Source organism: Panthera onca, chromosome B1 (genome assembly GCF_046562875.1).
Source record: "Panthera onca isolate mPanOnc1 chromosome B1, mPanOnc1 haplotype 2, whole genome shotgun sequence".
Classification (NCBI taxonomy): domain Eukaryota; kingdom Metazoa; phylum Chordata; class Mammalia; order Carnivora; family Felidae; genus Panthera; species Panthera onca.
Genome location: NC_138342.1, coordinates 178,696,725 through 178,719,972, shown reverse-complemented (window position 1 = coordinate 178,719,972; position 23,248 = coordinate 178,696,725). Strand labels below are relative to the sequence as shown.

General features: G+C 44.2%; 1 protein-coding gene and 1 non-coding gene across 7 annotated transcripts in view; one reads left to right on the top strand and one right to left on the bottom strand.

The window, feature by feature from the left end:
* The window catches only part of LOC144616102 (uncharacterized), an 88,924-nt gene that overhangs the window by 4,215 nt on the left and 61,461 nt on the right, over positions 1-23,248 (top strand). For all 6 annotated transcript variants that reach the window (XR_014137644.1, XM_078445405.2, XM_078445404.2 and 3 more), the window contains exon 2: positions 10,702-10,808. Coding sequence is in view for 5 of the 6 variants with exons in the window: in XM_078445405.2 (XP_078301531.1) it covers positions 10,702-10,808 (107 nt within the window). In the remaining variant the exon portion in view is untranslated. The remainder of the gene's footprint in view (positions 1-10,701; positions 10,809-23,248) is intronic.
* Positions 7,877-7,949, bottom strand: TRNAM-CAU (transfer RNA methionine (anticodon CAU)). The gene has a single exon. It is a non-coding gene; the product is annotated as a tRNA-Met (tRNA).

Below are 23,248 nucleotides of genomic sequence, written 5' to 3'. Positions count from 1 at the left end.
CCATCGCCAAGAACAGGGCATCCCAAAGGCCCAAACCCTAAGGCGGCACGGAGCACTGAATGGGAGGTTAACAGTAGGCAGACAATTAGCATGTGGCCACAGTTAACTTTTCCCAGGTTCGTTGTTGTTTTTTTCCCCAAGGGTTTCACCAGAAAGCAATTTCAAATAAATCGTTTCATCTCTCTCGGATATAGTTTCTCCATCTATAAAATAGGCATGACCTGGCTGGCCTTTCTGTAAAAAGCAGAGGTGTAAGGAAGGCCAGGAGGTCTTCCAAGGTCAGAAGGCTCCTCAGTGGCGGTGAGTGCGTTCGTGTCCTAGAGCTGTCCCTATGAAAGACCACAAGCTGAGTGGCTTAAGCAATAGAAATGTATTGTTTCACAGTTCTCTAGGCTAGAATTAGAGACCCAGGTTATCCGCAAGACCATGCTCCCTCTGACGGCACTAGGGAAGGATCTGATCCAGGCTTCTCTAGTTCCTTGGCTTGTGGCAACATCACTCCAGTCTTCGCGCAGTGTTCCGTGTGTGTGTGTGTGTGTGTGTGTGTGTGTGTGTGTGCGTGCCTGTCTCTTCGCATGGCATCCTTTTTATAAGGACACGGGTCATCCTGGATGAGAAGCAAGCCCTACCCTAGGGGGACCTCATCTTAACCAATTACGTCTGCAAGGACCCTGTTTTCCAAATAAGGTCCCATTCTGAGGTGCTGGGGATCAGGACTTCCACGTATGAATTTGAGGGGGATACAATTCAATCCATAACCGTAAGCAATCATATAGCTGACCGTGGAGGGCAGTCCTGTATTTACATGCCCACATCTGTTATCAGTAATGCTGATCAGTAATTCACGTTCAGTATTCAGGGAAGAAAAAAACCGACAACTCGCACCGGCACATAGCTTGTACGTACGCGGAGTTCTAGAACTGCTTTCCAGTTGCAAGTAACCCGGGGAAGTGACCAAATGCCGTGTGTGGCCTTACAAGACAGCGGCTTTGCCGGCTGGTGGCCGCAGCAGTGGGAAGGCAGAGTGTGACACCACGAGGTTTGCAGGGTCACGACGAGAATGTTACACAAAGCTTCTCAGGACTCCGGCAGATGGCCTTAGCTCCCTGCCTTTGCCCTGCTCAGGGGCTGCCCCTCAGCCCGACGGTGCCCTTTAGACAGATTCCCGGAGGCTGACTCACCTAACACCCAAGCATGCACACTGAAATGCCAGTGTTTCATTTCTGCTGAAGGTTATTTCTTTCCAGTAACAAAAATGCTCTAATTCCTGTCAAAGGCCCGGAAGCTTAACATCCTAACATTAATCAGAAGGAGGCTGAATGAGCTTGGAGTGAAGGCAGGTGAGACCTGACGCATTATCCTCACCTGGCCCACCATGGTCAAGGCCTTTCCGGTGGGGGACCCAGGTGGGGGGGGCCTCTCTCCCCTGGACATTCCGGGGGAGCACTGCCACGCCCTGGTTCATGCCGTCCTTCCTCCGCACCCCAGGCTGGCGGCTCCCTTCTGTTCACATGGTCTGGCTCCACAGAGGCTGCAGGGGAGTCTTGTGAGGGTTCATCCAAATGTCCCCAAGGGAGCCGAGGGAGGGAAGGGGGAATGGTGGGCATTTCTAGTCTCCACGGATTAAATGGAGAAAACTCCCAGGCGCTCCCCACCTTCTCCAGCCCCCAGTAATCTCAGGTTCTTTCAGGAAATCTATGGGCCATGCTCCTGAGGATGAACACAGCTGCCTGGGAGCTGTGGATCCAGGATCCGGGCAGGTCAGAGGTCAGAGCAACTCTAGGGACCGCCTGAAATAAGGGTACAGCAGTTCAGATGCACTCTCTTCTCCCCTCCTAACACACACACACTTTCTCAATCTCTCTGTCTCTTTCTCTTCTGGACTCCAAAGAGGACCGGCAGTATGAGCCGCCCTCTGTTGCAAAGCTGAGCTGCTAGAGCCCCCTATGTGTAATGCAGCGCTAAGCCCATTCTCCTAGAATTTTCTGCCTGCCAGGATTTGGAAGAACATCAAGAATTAATGTGGTAATTCTACTCCTAAGAACATACTTAAAATAATTCCGCATACCCACACTACACGTGCGCGCGCGTGCACACACACACACACACACACACGTGTTCACTGGAGCCTTTCCTTTTTAAATTTTTTAACATTTATTTATTTTCAAGAGACAGAGAGTGAACACAAGCGGGGGAGGGGCAGAGAGACAGGGAGACACAGAATCCGAAGCAGCTTCCAGGCTCTGAGCTGTCAGCACAGAGCCTGATGAGGGGCTCGAACCCACTAGCTGTGAGATCGTAACCTGAGCTGAAGTCGGATGCTTAACCGACTGAGCCACCCAGGTGCCCCAAGGAGCCTTTCTTTATAGTAGAAAAAATTAAAAAGCTAAGTGCTGGGGCACCTGGGTGGCTCAGTCGGTTGAGCGTCCGGCTTCAACTCAAGTCACGATCTCTCAGTCTGTGAGTTCCAGCCCCGTGTCGGGCTGTGTGCTGTCAGCTCAGAGCCTGGATCCTGTTTCGGATTCTGTGTCTCCCTCTCTCTCTGCTCCTCCCCTGCTCATGCTCTCTCTCTCTCTCAAAAATAAATAAACATTAAAAAAAAAAAAAGCCTCAGTGCTAGCATTAGGAAATGATTTTAAAATGTACATTTTATCCATACAAGGAAATACAATTCAGCTGATTTTAAAATATATTCTTTTTTTTAATGTGTATTTATTTATTTTGAAAGAGAGAGAGGCCAGAGAGAGAGGGAGAGAATCCCAAGCAGGCTCCTTGCTGTCAGTGCAGAGTTTGATGTGGGCCTCAGTCTCGTGAACCATGAGATCATGACCTCAGCTGAAATCAGGAGTCAGATGCTTAACCGATTGAGCCCCCCAGGCACCCCTTACAAACATATCCTTGCAGATGTTGCAATGTCTTTGGAAAATGCCCACAAAATAATTACTAAAAGAAAAAAAGTAGGCTATGAGTCTATATGAAAATAACATTCTCCAAAAAGTTGGTGGTATTTATCCTTCAGTTTTAGTAGATGAATATTTTAGTTTCCTTCTTTAGGCTTTTCTGTATTTTCTAGCTTTTCAATAATGCGAATGTGTTATATTTATAAACAGGGGAAAAAAAGCGCCAATAATGGAAAGTATAAGAAAGAGCCCACGTTTCATTCTTTTCCTTACATCTTCCGCCTGGACCCTAGGCCTCTTGTGCAGGAATTTCTGCATTTCTTCTACCTCTGGCCACCTAAGAAGTAAACGGTGCTGAATCTGATACCTAGCCCAGGCCAGCCCCGCTTGTCTTCACTAAGAGAAGTCGCTCTGGCTAAATTCCTCTCCTCATCTCTCCTCCCACTACCCTTGACTCCCAACACAGAGAATCCTCCCAAACGCGGCAAACAGCACCCTGGTCTTTTCACCATGGCCCTGCGTGGTTCAGTTTGTCCTAGCCAGAGTTAAGTTTCACCAGAGAGAACAAGCAAAGGAGGGAGACAGAGACAGGGAGAGACCGACAGACAGAGACAGAGAGAAAGGGGGTGGGGGACAGAAATAGACTGATCTGGCATTCTGCCTTCCCGGATGGAATTTGTCCAATCCAGGCAGGATGGATGAGGAACACAGACCCATTCCTTCCCACGTGTTTGGAACCCTGGCCCCGAGCCCTGAGCTGAGCATTCCATTTATCCTCTTTGTGGGCTGAACTGATGAAATTGCTTTAGCTGAAGGAAGTGGTATGGATTTACTGATGTATCAGATCTGCAGGATGCATCCATCATACAGACCTTCGGGTCGGCTCGAATCGTGAGACAGGTATGCATTCAGCAGGCAAACGCTAGCGTGGTGCTCATGCCTCCAGGCCAACAGGGTGAAGGGAGACCCCCATCGGTGCACGCGGGTCGGGTCAGCGGGCTGGTGGGCTGGGTCGCTCCCCTTCCTAGATGTATGGTGGGTGGGTTGACAATGCCCACGAGGTCCCCCAATTGGAGAGAGGGAAGTCTGGTCACTGGGACCCAACTTCCCATCTGGCCACCACTGTGAGATGAGGTGGGGAGGGGGGGCAGCCGGGGACTGGAGGCTCTGGGGAGAGCTTCAGGGTCCTCAGGACAGTGTGAGACTGAGACTCGTTAAAGTGAACCAACCCAAAGGTAGTTCTTTGTACTCTTCTTCCCTTTCTCCCCAAACCCTGTGCTCCCCTCCCCGCCTTTCCTCCCACAGACAATAAACCATTTAACAGAGAAGGTGGCTTTGTTTCCTCTCTCGCCTGTTCTGATACATCTTAGGCTGAAATGCCACAGGGCCCATCTCTGATGAAAATTAATATTAAACTGCTCTCACTCCCAGCACCAGCCTCTCCTCCGGACCTGAGAAGTCAGCACCCCCCGCCCCTGCGGAGGCTCTCCAATTCCCCGTTCTCACGCCCCCACCATGGCTGCCTTCCTCCCTTGCCTACCTCCCTTCCCAGACAGACGCAATGTGTTAACGTGTCCCCACCTGAGACAAAGAAAGGAGGCTTTGTTATACCTGCGTGATCCTAAATATTATCATCATTTAATTACTGCCATTCTCCCAAGCCAACTTCTTGGCAGCGGGCGCTCCTTTAGTTAAGTAGGCTTTTCATTTTCCCAGGGAGGCCGCATCAGAGGTGATTTGTGAATGGAAACTAATTTGGGGTGTTGCTGCTGGTATAAAGAGGGGACTCCAGGGTAACGGAGCCTTAAAAGACAAATCAGGGAAAGGTTAAGCATTCCCTTCAGGCACAGATCGTCTTTTGGAAAGGGCCGCCACACGCAGATTCAGTGTCCTGGGCACAAACCAGTGGACTGTGTTATTAACTGGCCCAGATTCACTTCTTCTTCTTTTTTCTTTCTTTCCTTCTTTCTTTCCTTCCTTTTTTTCCTTCTTTCCTTCTTTCTTTCCTTCTTTCTTTCTTTCTTTCCTTTTGTCTTTCTTTCTTCTTTCCTTCTTTCTTTCCTTCTTTCTTTCTTTCTTTCTTTCTTTCCTTTTGTCTTCCTTCTTTCCTTCCTTTCTTTCCTTCCTTCCTTCCTTTCTTTCTTTCCTTCTTTCTTTCCTTCTTTTTTTCTTCCTTCCTTTCTTTCCTACTTTCTTCTTTTTTTCTTTCTTTCTTTCTTTCTTTCTTTCTTTCTTTCTTTCTTTCTTTCCTTCAACACAAGGAGAGCTGGGTCACATTCATTATGCCTTCGGTTGCTCGGAATTGTTCTCCTGGTTGTGTGCTCAGGCAAAAAGGACAACTTGACTTCAGTCTTCTGGTATGTGAATCAGCCAGGAGTGTCTGCTTGACCCTAAAAGGTGTCAGAAGCTTTCAGATTCTAAAACGGGCGCTTGATCTGCAAAAAGTACAAAGTATTCCGTACCTGACTTGATGACCCTGGCCAGCTCCCAGCCTTTGGAAATGGGAACCCAGGTTTGCTGCAAGTGTTAATGTAACAGTAGGAACTCGGATTCCGCTCGCACTGCCTGGACATTCCTAACTTTATTTGGTTAGGTCATAATGCTGCTGTTTCCTCATGATGTTCTCCTAGAACATCTCTGATTATGGGTTGCTCTAATGCTCCCAGCTGGAGCCATTCTTGCCCTCATTTTTGGCCACCTAGGCTGGGAAGAAAACCAGCCCAATCAGGTCAGTGAGATCATTGACCATCCCTGATGTCGGAGGACTGGAGTTAACGCCCGAGTGCCCAGCTTTTCTTTCTCTGTCCTACTCCTTTTTTATTATTGCTATTATTGAGATATAAGTGACATATACCATTGTGGAAATTTAAGGTGTACAACATCCTGGCTTTACACATTTATATACTGCAATATGATTACCACCATAGCATTAACTATACCTCCATATATCACATTCTCTTTTGTGGTGAGAACAGTTAAGATCTAGTGTCTTAGCAACTTTGAAGTTTATAATATAGTACTGATTACTGTAACCTCCATGCCATGCATTAGATCTCCAGTAACTATTTATCTACTAAATGCGGGTTTATATCCTTAAGTGACATCCCTCTCAGCCCTAGCCCCTACTGACCACCGTTCTATTCTCTATTTTTACCAAGTTTACCTTTTGAAAATTCCACATATAAGTGATATAATCCAGTATTTGCCTTTCTCTGGCTGACTTATCTCAGCATGATACCCTCAGGGCCCATCCATGCTGGGGCAAATGGTAGCATTTCCTGCTCTCTCATGACTGAATAATATTCCGCTCTGTGTATTCCAGTGGAATACTTACGAGCAGGGTCAGGGGAAAGTGGTCAAATTGAACTTGGGGAAAACTCTGTAGACAGAACGACAATGTGGCCCAAAAAGTTAAAAAAAAAAAAAAAAGAGGGAAAAAGAAAGTGCGCATCACCTTGATGACAAAACATTTTTTTTATTTTTTAAAAAGATGAGCAGCTCATCTGTTATCTCACTATTTCTATCTCCTTAAAAGATCTATATCAGGATCATCTGTCATATGCATTTTTTCTGTTTCCAGACTGAAAGTGACCATTCTTTGTAAATATCTGTGGAAATAACTATGGAAAAGTGTTCCTTTGGAACCTGTTCAGGTGGAGCTGTGGGGTGTAGGGTACACATGGAAAGAAATGTAGGACGAGTCAAGAAGAGGGTTTAGGAGCGTGTAGGGACATTACCAGAAACGGCACCCCAAGAGGCCCTGGGAGGAAGGTGAAATGACAGGTTTTGGGGCTCGTGCTTAGGGAATTGCCCCCACTTGGAGTCCTTAATGTTTATTTATTTCACCTTGGCATTGCCTTCTTTGTTCTGGTACTGAAACCACCGTGTGGTGGAGGGGACTCTTCACACACCGCCTGGCAAGGGATCATGCACGTTTGTGTTCAGTGAAACCTTCTGATGCCAGTGTGCCTGTGTCAGTGAGCAGGTGCTTCGCAGGGATCCTACAGTGTCTGGGTCATCATTCTCTTTTTTTTTTTAATTAAAAAAATCTTTTTAATGTTTATTTTTGAGAGGCACAGAGTGCAAGTGGAGGAGGGGCAGAGAGAGAGGGAGACACAGAATCTGAAGCAGGCTCCAGGCTCTGAGCTGTCAGCACAGAGAACCTGGTGCGGGGCTCCAACTCAAGAGCCCTGAGATCATGACGTGAGCCGAAGTCAGACGCTTAACTGACTGAGCCACGCAGGCACCCTCATTCTCTTTTGGAAGAGACTTGCAGCTCCTGGACAGCGATGCCACACCCTGTCATCTCTGGACAGTGCAGGTGATGCTTTTCTAAGAGAAAAATCCACCAGTGAGCGCACACCTCTGTAGTCCCTCTCCTTACATTAAGAGCATTAATTATTGGACTGTTTACTCCTTGCCAAAATATGGGATAAGATTCTTCCATTTACTGTAATATATCAATATCTTTTAATATGTTCAATCAGCCTTGCCAGTTAGGTGTTATTATTCCCATTTCACAAATAAGGAATGAGCCCTTAAAAGTTAAAAAAAAAACCCAAAACCAAACCTTTGTCCCAGGTCACTGGTAAGAAGTGGCAGACCTGAGATTTCGAGCTGTTCTTCTAAGCTCAAGGCTCCCACTTTTCTTTGTTTTCCCACTGCTGGGCTTGATCCCAGGACCCTGGCATCATGATCTGAGCTGAAATCAAGAGTCGGACACTCAACTGACTGAACCGCCCCCATGCCCCTTCTTTCATTCTCAGGAAAGTGGACAACTTCCTTTTGGGGGTGGCTTGTGTTCCTTTTATTATGAATGAGATTGAATGGTCTGCCTGTGGACATAGGCAGTTACCCTTCCCTCTGTGGGGGGCATCCCTGTATCTGCTTGGCCACGTACAGGGCCTCTAAGCACCTTTGCTGAAAGTTTTCATTATTTTCTTGAAATACCCCTTTATAGCACAGCAAAACAGCTGTGCCCTCTCTGAGGCTCGAACTCAGGACCTTCAGATTATGAGACTGACGCGCTGCCCACTGCGCTAAGAGGGCTACAGTGCAATTTCTCAGCATGAGTAATGATGCCTCCTGAAGTGGTAAGCTCCTTAAAGAGAAAGGTGTCAGCTCATCTTCGTAGGTCAAGCCAATGATCGAGTGGATTTGGAATAGCATCAAAAATGTTCTTTTCCCACATCTCCTCCCACAGAAGTAGATTCCTAAGTAATCTAGAAGGTAACTCAGCAAATGATACATGTACTTTGGAAAAATGAAAAGACCTCATTATGTTCATTGTAGCCCATAAGCAGAGGAACCAAAATGTATTAGGCTTGTCTAAAAGAAGGGGTGTATAAGCCTATAGATATTAACAAAAATTAAGTACTTGTCAACTTTGGCACCAGAATCCCTTCTTCCTTGGGTATCGAAAGCTTTTTCATTCTGTAAAAACCAGAGTCAAGGTGCTAGACAGTGGAGTTCAGAAATTATCAAACAAAACTTCTGACTGAAACTAGAGCAATGAGCATACCTACCTGTGGCCACTCGTCCGAAGCCTCATGATATAACAGTGAAAGGATTTTGAAAGACATAAGTGCAGAGCCCCCGGGGGGCTTAGTCAGTTAAGCGTCCAGCTCTTAGTTTTAGCTTTCAGCTCAGGTCAAGGTCTCGTGGTTTCTTTCTTTTTTTTTTTTTTTATAAATTTTTTTTAATGTTTATTTATTTTTGAGACAGAGACAGAGCATGAATGGGGGAGGGTCAGAGAGAGAGGGAGACACAGAATCTGAAACAGGCTCCAGGCTCCGAGCCATCAGCACAGAGCCTGACGCGGGGCTTGAACTCACGAACCGCAAGATCATGACCTGAGCCGAAGTCGGATGCCTAACCGACTGAGCCACCCAGGCGCCCCAAGGTCTCGTGGTTTCATAGGTTCGAGCTCTGGGTCAGGCTCTGCTGCCAGCGCAGAGCCTGCTTGGGGCCCGGTCTCTCCCACTCTCTCTGCCCCTCCCCCACTCACGCTGTCTCTCCCAAAATAAGTAAACTTAAAAAAAAATGACGTAAGTGCAAAAGACAAAGGGAAAGGAGAGAGGACAAATAGCAACAAATCTGGAAGCTGGAAAGCAATGTCATGGAAACCCTGTCTTTGTGGAACCTCCCAGAAACTCAAGAGCTGGTGGCTCCAGATACTTCTGAAAGTAGAGGTGAAGATAGAGCTAAAGACAGAAAATCGGTCTAGTTAGTTTGCTGAAAAATGAGTGAGACCCTTAGGTGGCCTCCCTAAATCCCAGCACCAGGCATATTCTCCTGCCCTCACCGGGAGATGCCTGGAGGTGTCTTCTCTAAAAGGTAAAACAGAAGAAGGTCTCTGGACAAGAAACATCACGTCCACTGAAGGTGGGGAGCCACACTGAAAATGGGGCCACATACCAATGTCCCATGTAAAGCTTCTCTAGCCTTTCCCCTAGTTGGCTCCCAAAATACTGGGAGTCAGGATTGGACCTCAGCCTGAAAGTTCACTGTGTGTGGAGTATGACCAGCTCCAGAGAAGGAGGGCAAAACTAAGGGTACTAGCATCAGGAGTCTCCTCCAAGAAAATAGTGCAGCAAGATCATCCTACAAGGAAGACCACCCGTGAACACAGAGCTCTAGCAAACAGCTGTTTAGTACCTCATGCATAAACATGAGCAGAATGCAGGGATCACTAGACATTTGAGGAAATCATATAAAATAAAATACAAAGACTTAAACAAATCTGTATTTTTTAAACTTTTTTAATGTTTATTTATTTTTGAGAGACAGAGCACAAGCTGGGAAGGGGCAGAGAGAGAGGGAGACACAGAATTCCAAGCAGGCTCCAGGTTCTGAGCTGTCAGCACAGAGCCTGACATGAGGCTCGAACTCACAAACCATGAGATCATGGCCTGAGTGGAAGTCAGACACTTAACCAACTGAGCCACCCAGGCATCCCACACACCTGTATTTTAATTTTTTTTTTTGATGTTTATTTATTTTTGAGACAGAGAGAGACAGAGCATGAACGGGGGAGGGTCAGAGAGAGGGAGACACAGAATCTGAAACAGGCTCCAGGCTCTGAGCTGTCAGCACAGAGCCCGACGCGGGGCTCGAACTCATGGACCGCGAGATCATGACCTGAGCCGAAGTCGGCCGCTTAACCGACTGAGCCACCCAGGCGCCCCTTAAAGGAACTTAGAGGAAGCAAAGCTTAGATGGGGGTAAGAAAAAAGTATTTAATTAATATGAATATTCTCAGAGAGATAAGACAATATATTGGATCCATAAAGAAAGAATGGATGATATACAAAATGAGCATTTGGGACACATAATTGATTTCATTCATATAATAGAGTTACATAAGGCAATGAGACTGAATAATTATTACTGTGTATTGTGATGAATCTCACAAACATGATGTTGAATAAAAGAATCCAGACACACAAAAAAGTATATATTCTGTGATTCCACCTATATAATGTTCACCAAAAAAGTCTACAGTGATAAAAGCCAGCATGATGGTTACTCTTTAGAGAGAAGGTGTGGAGAAAGTCTTTTCAGTTTCTAATACAAAAATAAAAATAAAACAGGTTTTATACAAAGGATGGGGAATCACATTGATACTGAATTTCTCAACAGCGACTGCAAGGTAGAAGATAATAAAGCGATGCCCTCAAATTTCTGAAGGAAAGTGACCTCCGTATCCTGCTAAGTTATCAATTAATTGTGAAGGCACACTAAAGATATTTTCGAACATACAAGATCTTTAAAGATTTACCTTCCTTTTACCTTTTTTCAGGCAAGCAACCAGAAGCTCTCAGAAGCTAGATACACCAGAAATATACCCAGGAAAAGGGATACAAGAGATCCAGGAAATAGATGCACCAATGGAAGAAAGAAGTAATGGTAAGTCCCAAGATGGCAGCCAAGAAGAAGCTTAAGGTGACAGGTATGCAGCAAGCCTAGAGAGCTAGCATACAGTGATGTCCTCATGATTAACTGACAGAATATAGAGGGGGAAGATTTACACAATTAGGGAAAGTTTAAGATTAAATATATGTATGTTAGATATGTACTATTGTATATATATTTATTAATTGTTTATGTATATTGTAACTAATATATTATGCACATTATGGAACAAAGTATAAATCAGACAGGATGAAAGAAAAATGAATATACATAAGAATTCTCTTATTTTCTTACCTCACCCTAGTCAGGATCTGACACCACCCACTGCACCCTTCACACGAGGGACAACTTTCTTGTATTGGTTGATCAGATTAGCTGGGGGAGATGGGACCTTGAGGAAATAGGTCACGAGAAAGGTCAACATTGACAACTGGGAGAGAAGATCAAACACTGGTAGGGTCTTGCCGGGCACCACAAGCGGGGTTCTGGGTGGCCCCCACCAGCAAAAGGAGATCACCGTCCTCCATTGCCTGATAGCCAGCGTCTTGGCTGGTTGCGCCATATATTTGCTTTGTGTGTGTGTGTGTGTGTGTGTGTGTGTGTGTGTGTGTGTGTCTTTCAGGCAGCAGGCAAAATCTGTCCTTTTGACTCCATCTTGAGTGGAATTCCTCTCAAAAGGTGTGGCTTGAGCATCAGAGAATCATAAACTCTTGGAAAAAGCAATTGCCTTTAAGACCATCTCAGTTATAGATCTCAGTTTACCGGTGAGAATAATTTATACTTCAGAATCTTGCTTACGTCTAGTTCTAAATCCACTTAACATAGCTACATTTTATGAATGCCCAAATGAAGGTACGAAAAGCAAATATAAAGAATTTTTTTTTTTAATTTTTAAGTAATCTCCACACCTAACGTGGGGCTGGAATTTACAATCCTGAGATTAAGAGTCACATGCTCTACTGACTGAGCCAGACAGATGCCCCGCATATATGAAGAAATCTGCTGTGTGTTTAATTTCTTGTCCTAAGTGTCTCTCACTGCCTACCCATGCCACCAACTCTCCTGTTTGCCACTGTCCAGGATACAAGGTTTCTCCTATCCATGAGTCTGCAGTTCCTATATAGGCTCTGGGCCGGAGCTGGGTGGGTTCTTCAGAAAATATCCTCTGAAATACGTCTGAAGAGCTTCACAGAGTCTTTGTTATCTAGTAAATAGGCCAAAAATCTGACTGCAGGCACGTTTTCCTTTTTTGTTCCATCAAAGGAAAATAGAGATGAAGACTTTTTATAAGTGCTTATGTCTCATTAGGATATTTTTAAAGTAAATAGCTTTAGTTATAAATGTTACAGGCAATCTGCCTAAAACAGAGGTATATTTAAGTGGCTAGATTTAATAAATTCCAGTTTACAAATTGAACTCATTGACCATAATTGCTTGCAACAGTTGGCCCTAAACAAAGAGATTAGCATAATTGCGATTGCAACTCCTATTAGCATTTATAAATATGATTAGAGCCAAGCATTGGGCTGAGTTGGAAAGATTCCACTGAAATTTCTCTCATGAAGACATGAGAAGCACATGTTCTCCACCAGGAGGCAGCATCATGATTAGGGGATGGGTCGGTTTGTGACCTTTAACCTCTCCATTTCCCACTTTCTCATCAGCAAAACACTGTGATTATTCAGTATGCACTGGAAAAGAGTACTGGTTGAGAAATTCCACTCAAGATGGAGTCAAAAGGACAGATTTTTGCCTGCTGCCTGAAAGACACACACACACACACACACACATACACACACACAGACAAAAAGCAAATATATGGCGCAACCAGCCAAGATGCTGGCTATCAGGCAATGGAGGACGGTGATCTCTGAAAGACAGGAAATGCATTCAGAGAGCTCTGCTATTGCCCCAGCTTACTACCTTGAGAGAGCTTTTAAGCTTCAGCCTAGGAGGGGGAGCCCAAAGGAAGGCAGAGCCTGGTGGATTCCTGGAGATGAAAAGATGCAGACGAGAATCCAGGGAGACCAGGCAGCTAGAACGTACAGAATACCAGACAGGAGACCGTGGCACCAAGAGAGAATGCTGGAGATCTGGAGGGGGTCCCCTCGAAGATTCAGCAGAGTTCTCACCATTACACACATGCGAACATACTACCCGATGCCAGAGGAAGAAAGAATATGATAGGATCAGGTAAAGGCACCTGGCATCCCCAAAGGGCCAAGAACATAGCCTGTTCCCGCAGTCGGCTGAGAAAAAAATCAGACATTTCAGGACACTGGGCAGAGTACCCCTGAAGGTTGTGCCTCAGTAGTGAGAAATATTTAGACCCCGACCAAACACTGACTCAGATCCACCTCATAAATCAGAAAGTAGATCTGAAGAGCTCAAACTGTTTCTAAGTAATTTAATGGCATCCCAGAGCAAAGCTCAAGAAGGGCTATAGGAAAACAAAATATCTCGCATCCAAAGAAAGTAATAACACAATGGCTGGCATCCAATCAAAAACTGCCAGACATTCAAAGTATAAGGAAAATGTAACCCATAATGGGAATAATCCATCAAAACTGACACAGAACTGACATAGATATTAGATTAGCTATTAGACAAGAATATTAAAACAGTTATTATAACTGTGATTCAGATATTAACAAAGTTAAGTACAGACATAAAGAATGTTTTCAGAAAAGCACACCCAAATTGAACTACAGATGAAAACTGCAATATCTGAAATGACGAACTGATGGAATTAATAGATAAAACATTGCATAAGAAGACATTAGTAAGCTTGGAAACATGGCAATAGAAACTATGCAAAATAAAACCCAAAATGAAAAAAATCTGAAAAAAAAATTAAGAGTATCAAGTGGCTTAAGGTATGTGTAATTGGAGTTGCCAAAGGAAAGCAAAGAGAAAGAGAGATGATGGGACAAATATTTGAAGAAATAAGACCAAAAATATTCTCGATCAAATTAAACTTGTGAACCAATGTCTTTATTCCTATTTTTTGCCATCTTTTGGATTGATTTTTTTGTATGTGTGCTTCCTGTATCTTGGTGTCTTGTCTTTTTTCATATGGGTAGAGGTTTTTGTAGTTCTTCATTTGTCAGGTAATTTTGTTTCTCATCCTGAACGTTTTAAGTATTACGCTATGAGGTGATCTTATTGATTGATATCTGCTAGTTTGACAATACTTAGAATTCCGGGCTCCTCCCCAATGTGCCTGCTGACTTATTTTTCAGATTTCCCAAATAGCTGTTCTTGTATTCTGTCCAGGTTTTATAGTTGAGTTTAGTAGAAAATAAAGGGAGATGTGTGTTAATTTCACATGATCCATAGACTTCTATAATAGGCCCCTTCCTACCCCAATGTAGATGCCCTTTATAATCTCCCCCGCCCCTTGACTATGAGCAGGATTCATAAATATGATGGAATATCACTCCCATGAGTAATATTTTATGATTTTTTGAATTTTGGTGTAGTCCCATAATTCTTTGTATTTCTTTTTTAAGTAAACTCTGGGCCCAACATGGGGCTTGAACTCACAACCCCAAGATCAAGAGTCACATGCTCTACTGACTGAGCTATCCAGGGTCTCAGATTATGTTACTTTATGGCAGTAGGGATCTTGCAAATGTAATTAAGGTCCCTAATCAGTTGACTTTAAATGAATCAAAAGAGACAATTAGATCAGGATGTTCCTGATCTAATTAGAAGAGCACTTAAAAGTTGTCAAAGAGATTCAAAGCCAGATAGATTCTCTGGCTAACCTTGAAGATGCAGGTAGAATGTGGCTGAATTCTGCAGCTGCAAGGATATGAATTCTGCCAACAGCCATATGAACTTGAAAGAAGACTTCAAGCCTCAGATGAGACCTCAACCCCAGCCGAAACTTTAATTGCAGTCTTGTGAGACCCTGAACAGAGAACTCAGTTGAGCCCTGCTTGGATTTGTGACTTACAGAAACTGTGACACAGTCCATAGTTTGCTTTAAGCCTCTGTGTTTGCCATCATTGTTACACTGCAAATATCTAATATACTTTCTCTTACCGGGAACAGCGTTGGAAACGAAGTGTAGGTACAAATGTTATTCTAAAAGTGCTGATTATTTCTCAATATGTTTGTTTTTGTTTTTGTTTTTTTAACAAAGCTCTTTGTTGGATTTTCCTTCCTCTGAATTCCCGGTATAGTATTTATTAGAGGGATATCTCTACATTTCAGCTCTTTCTGGCAGAGTTCTATGTAGCAACTCATCTCTGTGCAATCATAAGCTGCTTTATTACTTTTGTTTCCTTGGCACCTCTCGGTTCATCAAGTTCACTGAGTTTTAGGCAAGAAAAGTTAATCTTACTGTATGACTTTATTAATTATTACATGAATCACCCAACAGGGACAAATAGCGAACCTGGTATAATTAGTAACCTAGAAGAAGTAACCGTTTATAGCCACCCATCAGATAGGCCAAGTGAAAGTCACCATGAACTGACAGGGTCCCCCACTCCCCAAATTCGACAGTTGTCAAAAGAAAGCATGATCTCCTGGTGAGAGATGAGTCATGTCATACCCATCTAATCCACATATGGGGACATGGGACACACAGAAGCAAGAGAGCCTATCTCCTGAGAAAAACCAAAAAACGAAAAACCTCTACTCACATATTTGGAAAACACTAAATACAAACAATCCCCTCTTAGAGATTCACAACACTTAATAAAGTCAATCCAGGTTTGTACAGTAAAGAAACCTATTTAAATTGGTTTATGCCAGAATTTCCCAAACTTATTAGCTATGTATCCTGTCCAGGTTTTATAGTTGAGTTCGCTGGGGGGCAAATGGGTGCATGTTTAATTCCCATGGCAGACAGAATCATTTCTTTGGCACACCTATTAATCCCTAGAAATTCAAACTTTTTTGCACGGGAAATGTGGATCTACAGATTTAATTTAATTGTGTGTTTATTTATCCTGTCCCCTCTTTCTGATGATATTCCACACTAGGCCAAGTGTTGATAACATGTGAATTGATGAGAAAAATTCCCAGCATAACTACTCTCAAATAGAAATTGCCGCCCCAACCTCACCTCAAGCTAATGTAAAGCACTAAATGCTCCTGAGATAAAACACATCCTCTGTGACTCAGAAATTTCAGGCATCACTGATCAGTCGTGACTTTCACACCAAATTCAACAGACATTGGTTCAGCACCTACTTTGTGCTAGGCTCAGTGCATTTACTGGCATGCCAGCAGCACGTTGGCTTTGCAAGTTCACAGAAGATGTAGCCATAACTCAGCCCCCAGAGGCTTTCCCCAGAGGGGAAAGAAAATGAGCAGCCAGGCTTGAAGGTGACATTCAGCCCCAGTACAGAGAACCTCAAGCAAGATAGTGGGGTGAGAGTTGCCCTGACTGCCCAAACAGGGCCCTGGATGGGACTGGATGGGATAGAGAACTCGTGCCCAAAGAGCAAAGCCAACTTATGGCAGATACTAGGTTACACCAACCCCTGAAGGAAATTTCTTCAAATTAAGAGGGGAAAAAAAAAGAATAGGAAAGAGAGAATGGAAAGAATAAATTACTTTCCATTTTGCATTGATTCCAAGATGCGCATTTTTTTCATACATTAACATCTCTACAGCTTGACATTGGAATGTATCTTCTGATCCAAAACATCTTACAATTGCTGTCCTCCGGTGTCAACGTGACTTGCATGTGCCAACTCGTTCACAGCTGTTGCTGTTGTCATCACGTCGGTGGGATTATGTGTATTGTTGGTACTACATGTGCAGGGCTTAATTGCCGTGTAAAATGTCTTCAGAAAGATTACACCACGATTCGGTCCCGAAAGGAAAACTTACGAGGCGACAGAGCAGTGAGGCATATGTTTGTTATTTGTGAAGTGAATGTTCATTACAGAAGAAATGCTTGCAGTTCCGTTATTTCTTACAAAACCAACCGAGTGCTTTACATTTGCTTCGGAGACTGTGGTCCACGATCGAGCAGCATCACCTGGGAGGTCGTTAGAAATGCCGAATCTTTGGCTCTACCCTAAACCTACTGAATCGGGAGCTGGGTTTTAGCAAAATCCCCAGGTGACTGCGCGTCAGAGTTTGAGAACTGCTTTAAAGGACATAATGTGAAGCTAAATTACACTGAATTATTGAGATGCATGCAAAGCAATGCTCATCGAAAGCCAAGCAGCACAGCTGAAGACGGGGAGACTGTCAGGTGGTGCAGAATCGATGAAAGAAATTTCAACACGAGAGGCCCATGTGACCATTTCGCTCACAGGCAGGGCTGTCATGACACAGTGTCACAGCCTCGGCAGTTTTTTTTCTCTCTTTGGGGTACATAAAGGAATGATATGACTTAAAATGGAGGGCATTTTAGATTCGATTAAAGGTGGCAAAGAGGGCGCCTGGGTGGCGCAGTCGGTTGAGCGTCCGACTTCAGCCAGGTCACGATCTCACGGTCCGTGAGTTCGAGCCCCGCGTCGGGCTCTGGGCTGATGGCTCGGAGCCTGGAGCCTGTTTCTGATTCTGTGTCTCCCTCTCTCTCTGTCCCTCCCCCGTTCATGCTCTGTCTCTCTCTGTCCCAAAAATAAAAACGTTGAAAAAAAAAAAAAAAAAAAAAAAGGTGGCAAAGAATGCTTTTCCAGGGCCATGCAAGAAATTAACATAAAGGGGCGGCTCAGTCAGTCAAGCCTCCGACTCTTGACTTCGGCTCAGGTCATGATCTTGCGGTTCGCAGACAGTGCAGAGCCTGCTTGGGATTCTCTCTTTCTCCTTCTCTTTCCGCCCCTCCCCCCTCTCAAAATAAATGAAAATAAACTTAAAAAAATTTTTTTTTAATTTAAAATAAAGGCATTGCCCTCAGTGAGGGGGAACTAGCAGTCAGCAGAACAGGGATAATGGAGCTGGAAATCTGAGAGAATTAAGGACACCAAGAAACTTTTAAGCCCCCTGAACCTGGCTGGGGGAAGGGAGGGCCTGAGGTCCCTGGGGTGCTGCTGGGCATGAGCCATCCTGTCTGCACGCGGCTGTAGCTGTGGGCTCCAGGGCTGCAAAGGACCCTCCAACCAATGACAAAAATGACATTTGACACCTTAGCCTTTCAAGTAATTTTTATATCCACTAGTTTGTATTTTTTCTTTAATAGCTGTTACTGTGTTTTATCATCTCACCGAGTCTCACAGCAATCCCTGGGGAGATGTGGCATGAGCTGGAATTCTGAAGTTTGGGGTGATACTGTCCTTTCCATGGCAGAGATGAGGAAAATGGGTCCACAATTGCCCTGCTGGTAAATAGCAGAACTGGGATTAGAACCTCAGGCTTCTGACTATACTTTGAAAACTCTAACAGGTGGGGTGCCTGGGTGGCTCAGTTGGTTAAACCTCTGACTCTTGGCTTTGGCTCAGGTCATGATCTTGTGGTTTGTGAGGTCGAGCCCTGCATCGGGCTCTGCTCTGACACCTCAGAGCCTGCATGGGCTTCTCTCTCTCTCTGCCCCTCCCTGTTCGTGCTGTCTCTGTCTCTCTCAAAATAAAGAAATAAAACTTAAAAAAAAATTCTAACAGGAAAACAGGTATTATTAGCATTTTGTGCAAGGAAAAAACAGGTCTCCAAAAGTTCAAGGGACTCGCCCACGCATGGCACTGTGACAGTGTGGGGACTACAGCCCAGTTTTCCTGGCCATCTAACTCGCTGCTCTTTCTTCTATTCCTGACTCCTTGGCAAAAGCTGCTTAGTTATTAGTGATTTGAAGAGCTTTCTGTTATGGCTGTAAAGTAAATCGCTTAGCGGCTATGTTAACTTTACTAAAGACAATAGGTATGATTTGAAAATACTGAGGGTAGTCACCAGGGAGGTGTGTCACTCACGGGGACCTTTGAAAGCACTTAGTGCCAGGAGTGTTGTGGGTGCAGAGTCTGCACCTGCCACATCTTTGATCCCCTGCAGCTTCTATATGGTTTTTGTTTTTAATTTTTGAGAGAGAGAGAGAGAGAGCATGAGCAGGGTTGGAGCAGAGAGAGAGAGAGAGAGAGGGAGACAGACAGACAGAGGAGCCGAAGCAGGCTCTCTGCTGATAGCAGGGAGCCTAATGTGGGGCTTGAACTCACGAACTACGAGATAAGACGGGAGCCAAAGTCGGATGCTTAACCGACTAAGCCACCCGGCATACGTATGTATGTATGTATGTATTTGCCTATGGAGGTCCAGTCACTCTGGAGCCATCTTTTCAAAAGGCTACTTGTAGATCTTCTATTGATACTGCACTTTTGTTGAAAATCAGTGGGGTATATTCGTGTGTATCAGTTTCTGCATTCTCTCTCCTCTTGCAGTGATCTATACGTCTATCCACTGCCCTTACTACAGTTTTGCTTACTGTAGCTATCAAACGTGTCTCAAATTTAGGTAGGCTGATTCCTCCCACTTTATCCTTTTTCAAAGTTGTTTTCAATATTTTCATTCCTTTTCTGTGTGAATTTTAGAATAATTTTGTCATCTACAAAAGTATCTTGCTAGGAGTTTGTTAGGAATTATGTCGAACCTGTAAATCAATTTGGAGATATACACACCTTTACCAAATTCCATCTTCCAATTTGTGAACACAGTATATCTCTCCATTTATTTCTACCTTCTTTGCCTTTTTATTAGTACCTGTTGCTTTTCACATACAAGTCTTGTACATATTTTGCTAGATTTCTACCTGTTTTTCTGTCTCTCTCTCTCCCTCCCTTTTAGCAAATGGTAAAGTAGTGTGTACTTTAGCAAGTAGTGTGTTTTTAATGTCAGTGCCCCCTTGTCCATCTTTAGTACACAGAGATAAAATTGCTTTTTGTATTGTGATCTTATATCTTGTAGCCTTGCTAAGTACACTCATAAGTTTTAGGAGTATTTTTTAGATGTGGGGAGATTTTCTATGCGAGATGTTCTAGCACCACGTTGAGTAAGTCATGAAAGTGAACATTCTTGCTTCATTGTTTCTTTCCTTCTGATTTCCCAGGTTCTATCGTTTTGTCATTTCTTTCATGTTTGGAGAACTTCCTTCAGCCATTCTCTGAGGGTAAGTCTGAATTTATTTTACAAAAATCAAAGCAGAGGTGTAGTCCTTTCTTTACGTATTGTCTGTAGCTCCTTCACCACTCTAGTGGCACAGTTGAGTAATTGGAGGCAATGTTTGTCGAACCCTCTTCCACTCCGTGCATTGGCCCAGATTGCAGACTTTGAGGGCCTCTGTGCAAGGCATTCCATTTCTTCACAGAAATACTCCATGCCCCTAACACTTCTTCCATTCCCACATTTGCCAAGCCGGAAAGTTTCTTGCAACTCCCCGAACACCCCCTATCTTGGAATGGAGGAAGAGAGAGATTACTGCACAATCTTTGCTCAGGTAACCTCACTTCCTGCATCCTGGGGGTCATGCCCGGGCCTCAAAGAGCGCACTCGCTAATCCCCTCTGCGGTGGGCTGACAACTGGTTTCCCAAAGATGTCAGGTCCTCATCTCTGGAACCCACAAAGGTCACCTTATTTGGCAAGTCTTTGCAGATGTGATTAAGGACCATGAGATGGAGAGATCTCATGGAGGGATTATCTGGGTGGGCCCTACGTACAAACACACATTTCCGTATTAGAGAGAGGCAGAGAGAGAGTCTGCACACAGAGGAGAAAAAGGCAATGTGACCCTGAGGCAGAGTGGCCTGGAGTGGTGTTGCCACCAGCCAAAGAATGGAGAACAGCCCTGCCAGATTTCAGGCTTCCAGCTTTCAGACTGTAAGGCAATAAACCTCTGTGGTAATTGGTTGTGGCCGGTACAGGGGATTAATAAACCCTTCTATGACTTATCTATGCAGAGACTATAGATTACGTTTTTAATGTAAATTGATCTGTTGTCAGCTCAATGAATGAGAGGAGGCAGTCACTGATGTTTCTCCCCGCCATTTTTTTTTTTTTTTTTTTTTTTTTTTACCAACACTCTACTTCCAGGGTGCAATAGGGAAGTATAGGAAGCTAACACATTCTATGGCACCTTATCCTGAGAGGTTAGTAGGGTTTGTTCTCATTTTTACAGGCAGAGTAGTGGTGGCTCAGAGTTTAAGTCACTTAAGTAACAAAAGTGACGAGGCCCCTGAAAGACTTGCGCTGGTATTTAGACCCCGATCTCAAGCCATGTCTCAAGGACGACACTCTGTCCCTTTTAAGGAAGCGCACATCGATATAGGCACAATTGGTACATCACTGCCCATTTTCTTCATCCGTCTCCTCTCCTCCCCAATTTTGTGACAAAAGACTGCATCTTGGTACAGTGCATTTTACTCCCTGAGATTTGCCGACACCTGCTGACAAATGGAAGAATAGCATAGGGTAAAGAAGGTTTTGTGAAAAGGCGACCGAGCAGCTGTGCAAAGCCAGAGGCCAGAGGTGGACGTAAACTTCACCGAAGAAGACAATGAAGATAAAAGCAGAGAGCACTAGAAAAGTCACCAGGAGCTCTGAGCCCGCCCGCTGGTCTCAGGCCAAGCAGTTAGAGCCACAGGACTCCCAGTTGTGCCAGATAAACACTGTATTACCTGTGGGATGGTCTGACGCGAAGTCTCAGGGTTTCTGTGTCCTGGGCAGCATGGAATAGATGATTAGTTTCTTGCAAGACAAGTACTAAACTCACTGAGTAACCCTGGGCAAATTACTGCAGTCCCTTGCCTCTGCTTTCCTGTAGCACGCATATGAGACACATTCTAGAGTTATCCTAACTAAATTCTTAATGATACAAGGCACGTTTAGATTAAGAACAACCATAGACATAAACACACAAACACCACCCCATTTACATTTGGGTCTAAAGACAACCACTATGTCTGGCTTTTAAGACAATGAAATACCACTTCACTCCATTAGGTGGAGCCAAAAGATCAGTCGAAGCATATCTTGGGCCTTGACAAGTATTTTCCAGCAACAATCATATTTGGTGGGATCAGTGAACAAGGTTTTACGAAGCCCATATCCATCCTCATTTGTAGGCGCCCCACATCGATCATCCTTTTAGGCATAACTTTCGCCTCCACCAAGTCACCCCCTGTATATAGATGGGAGTGCGGACCACCCATGCCTTGCCTCCCTCCTGGTTATTCTCACCAAGTACATCTCTCTCTAATCTCATCCCTAAAATTGGCAAATCATGGTATCAAAATACCAAAATATTCCACCTCGTAGATGCTACTTCTACCTCAACCGTGGTGACCTAACAGAGTCAGTCACTCAATCAAGGAAAGAAACTAATGTTTCTTGAGTACCTGCTATATTTCAGGCATTTTCACATGCCATCCACAGATGAATGGATAAGCAAAATGAGCTATATGCATACAGTGGAATACTATTCATAAAAAGGAATGAAATTGTGATAAGTGCTACAGCATGGGTGAACCTTGCAAACGTTATGTTCCGTGAAATAAGCTAGACACAGAGAACGAATATTATACGACTTCACTTATAGGAGGTACCTGGAATAGGCAACCTCATAGAGACAGGAAGTAGAAGAGAGGTAACCTGGGATCGGGGTGGGGGGAATTATTGTTTAATTGGTACAGAGTTGTGGCAGGATGATGAGAACTCTGGAGAGAGAGCGGTTGAACAACACTGCGAATGTACTTAATGCCCCTGAATTGTACACTTATGAATGGTTAAAATGATCAATATCATATTATGTATATTAAACACATATATATATTTACACAATTTTTAAAAACGTCTGTTTATGTGCCTACCTCACCTACTAGATTACACCTTCCCAAAGGACCAGATTTCACTCATTTTGAGATCCTCACCCCCTAGCCTAGACCCTAACACGTGGAGACCACAATAAAGGGCAGCAAAATAAAAATATACAAAGAGAAGTCAGAGGTTTTAAGTTTATTCCCCCAAAATAAAGGATAGGAGGAGACAAATCTACTGAATGCTTACTGTTTATCGGCATTTTAAAAGTTTCACTCATCCCACACAAGTGTCATGAGCATGTCCTCTGTGTGTCATGTAGAATATGGATTTCTCTGTCCGTTCCGTGGATTGGAAACATACCATCGTCACACTGTCACATAAAGAGAGAAGTGCCAGGTATAGTGTCAGATGGGGCTGTGTTCTGAGAAGAGGGTGAAATGAGGTAATGGAAAGTGTTGAAATGGGGTGGAAGGCCCTTCCTGCCAGGCACGTCAGGACAGTCTCTGAGCAGGAACCATCGAAGACCTACATCGTGAGGAGAGAGCACACGACAGTCTCAGGGAGAGAGTTCCTGGCAGAGAAGAGAAGTGCAGAGGTGCTAAGGAAGGAAGAAGCATGACACGCGAGGGAGACAGACAGGTGGCCACTGAAGCTGGGTCTGGATGGATGAGGAGGAAATGTTAAAGATTCAGGTGGAGAACAAGACGGGTGCCGGGTCGTGTCAGAA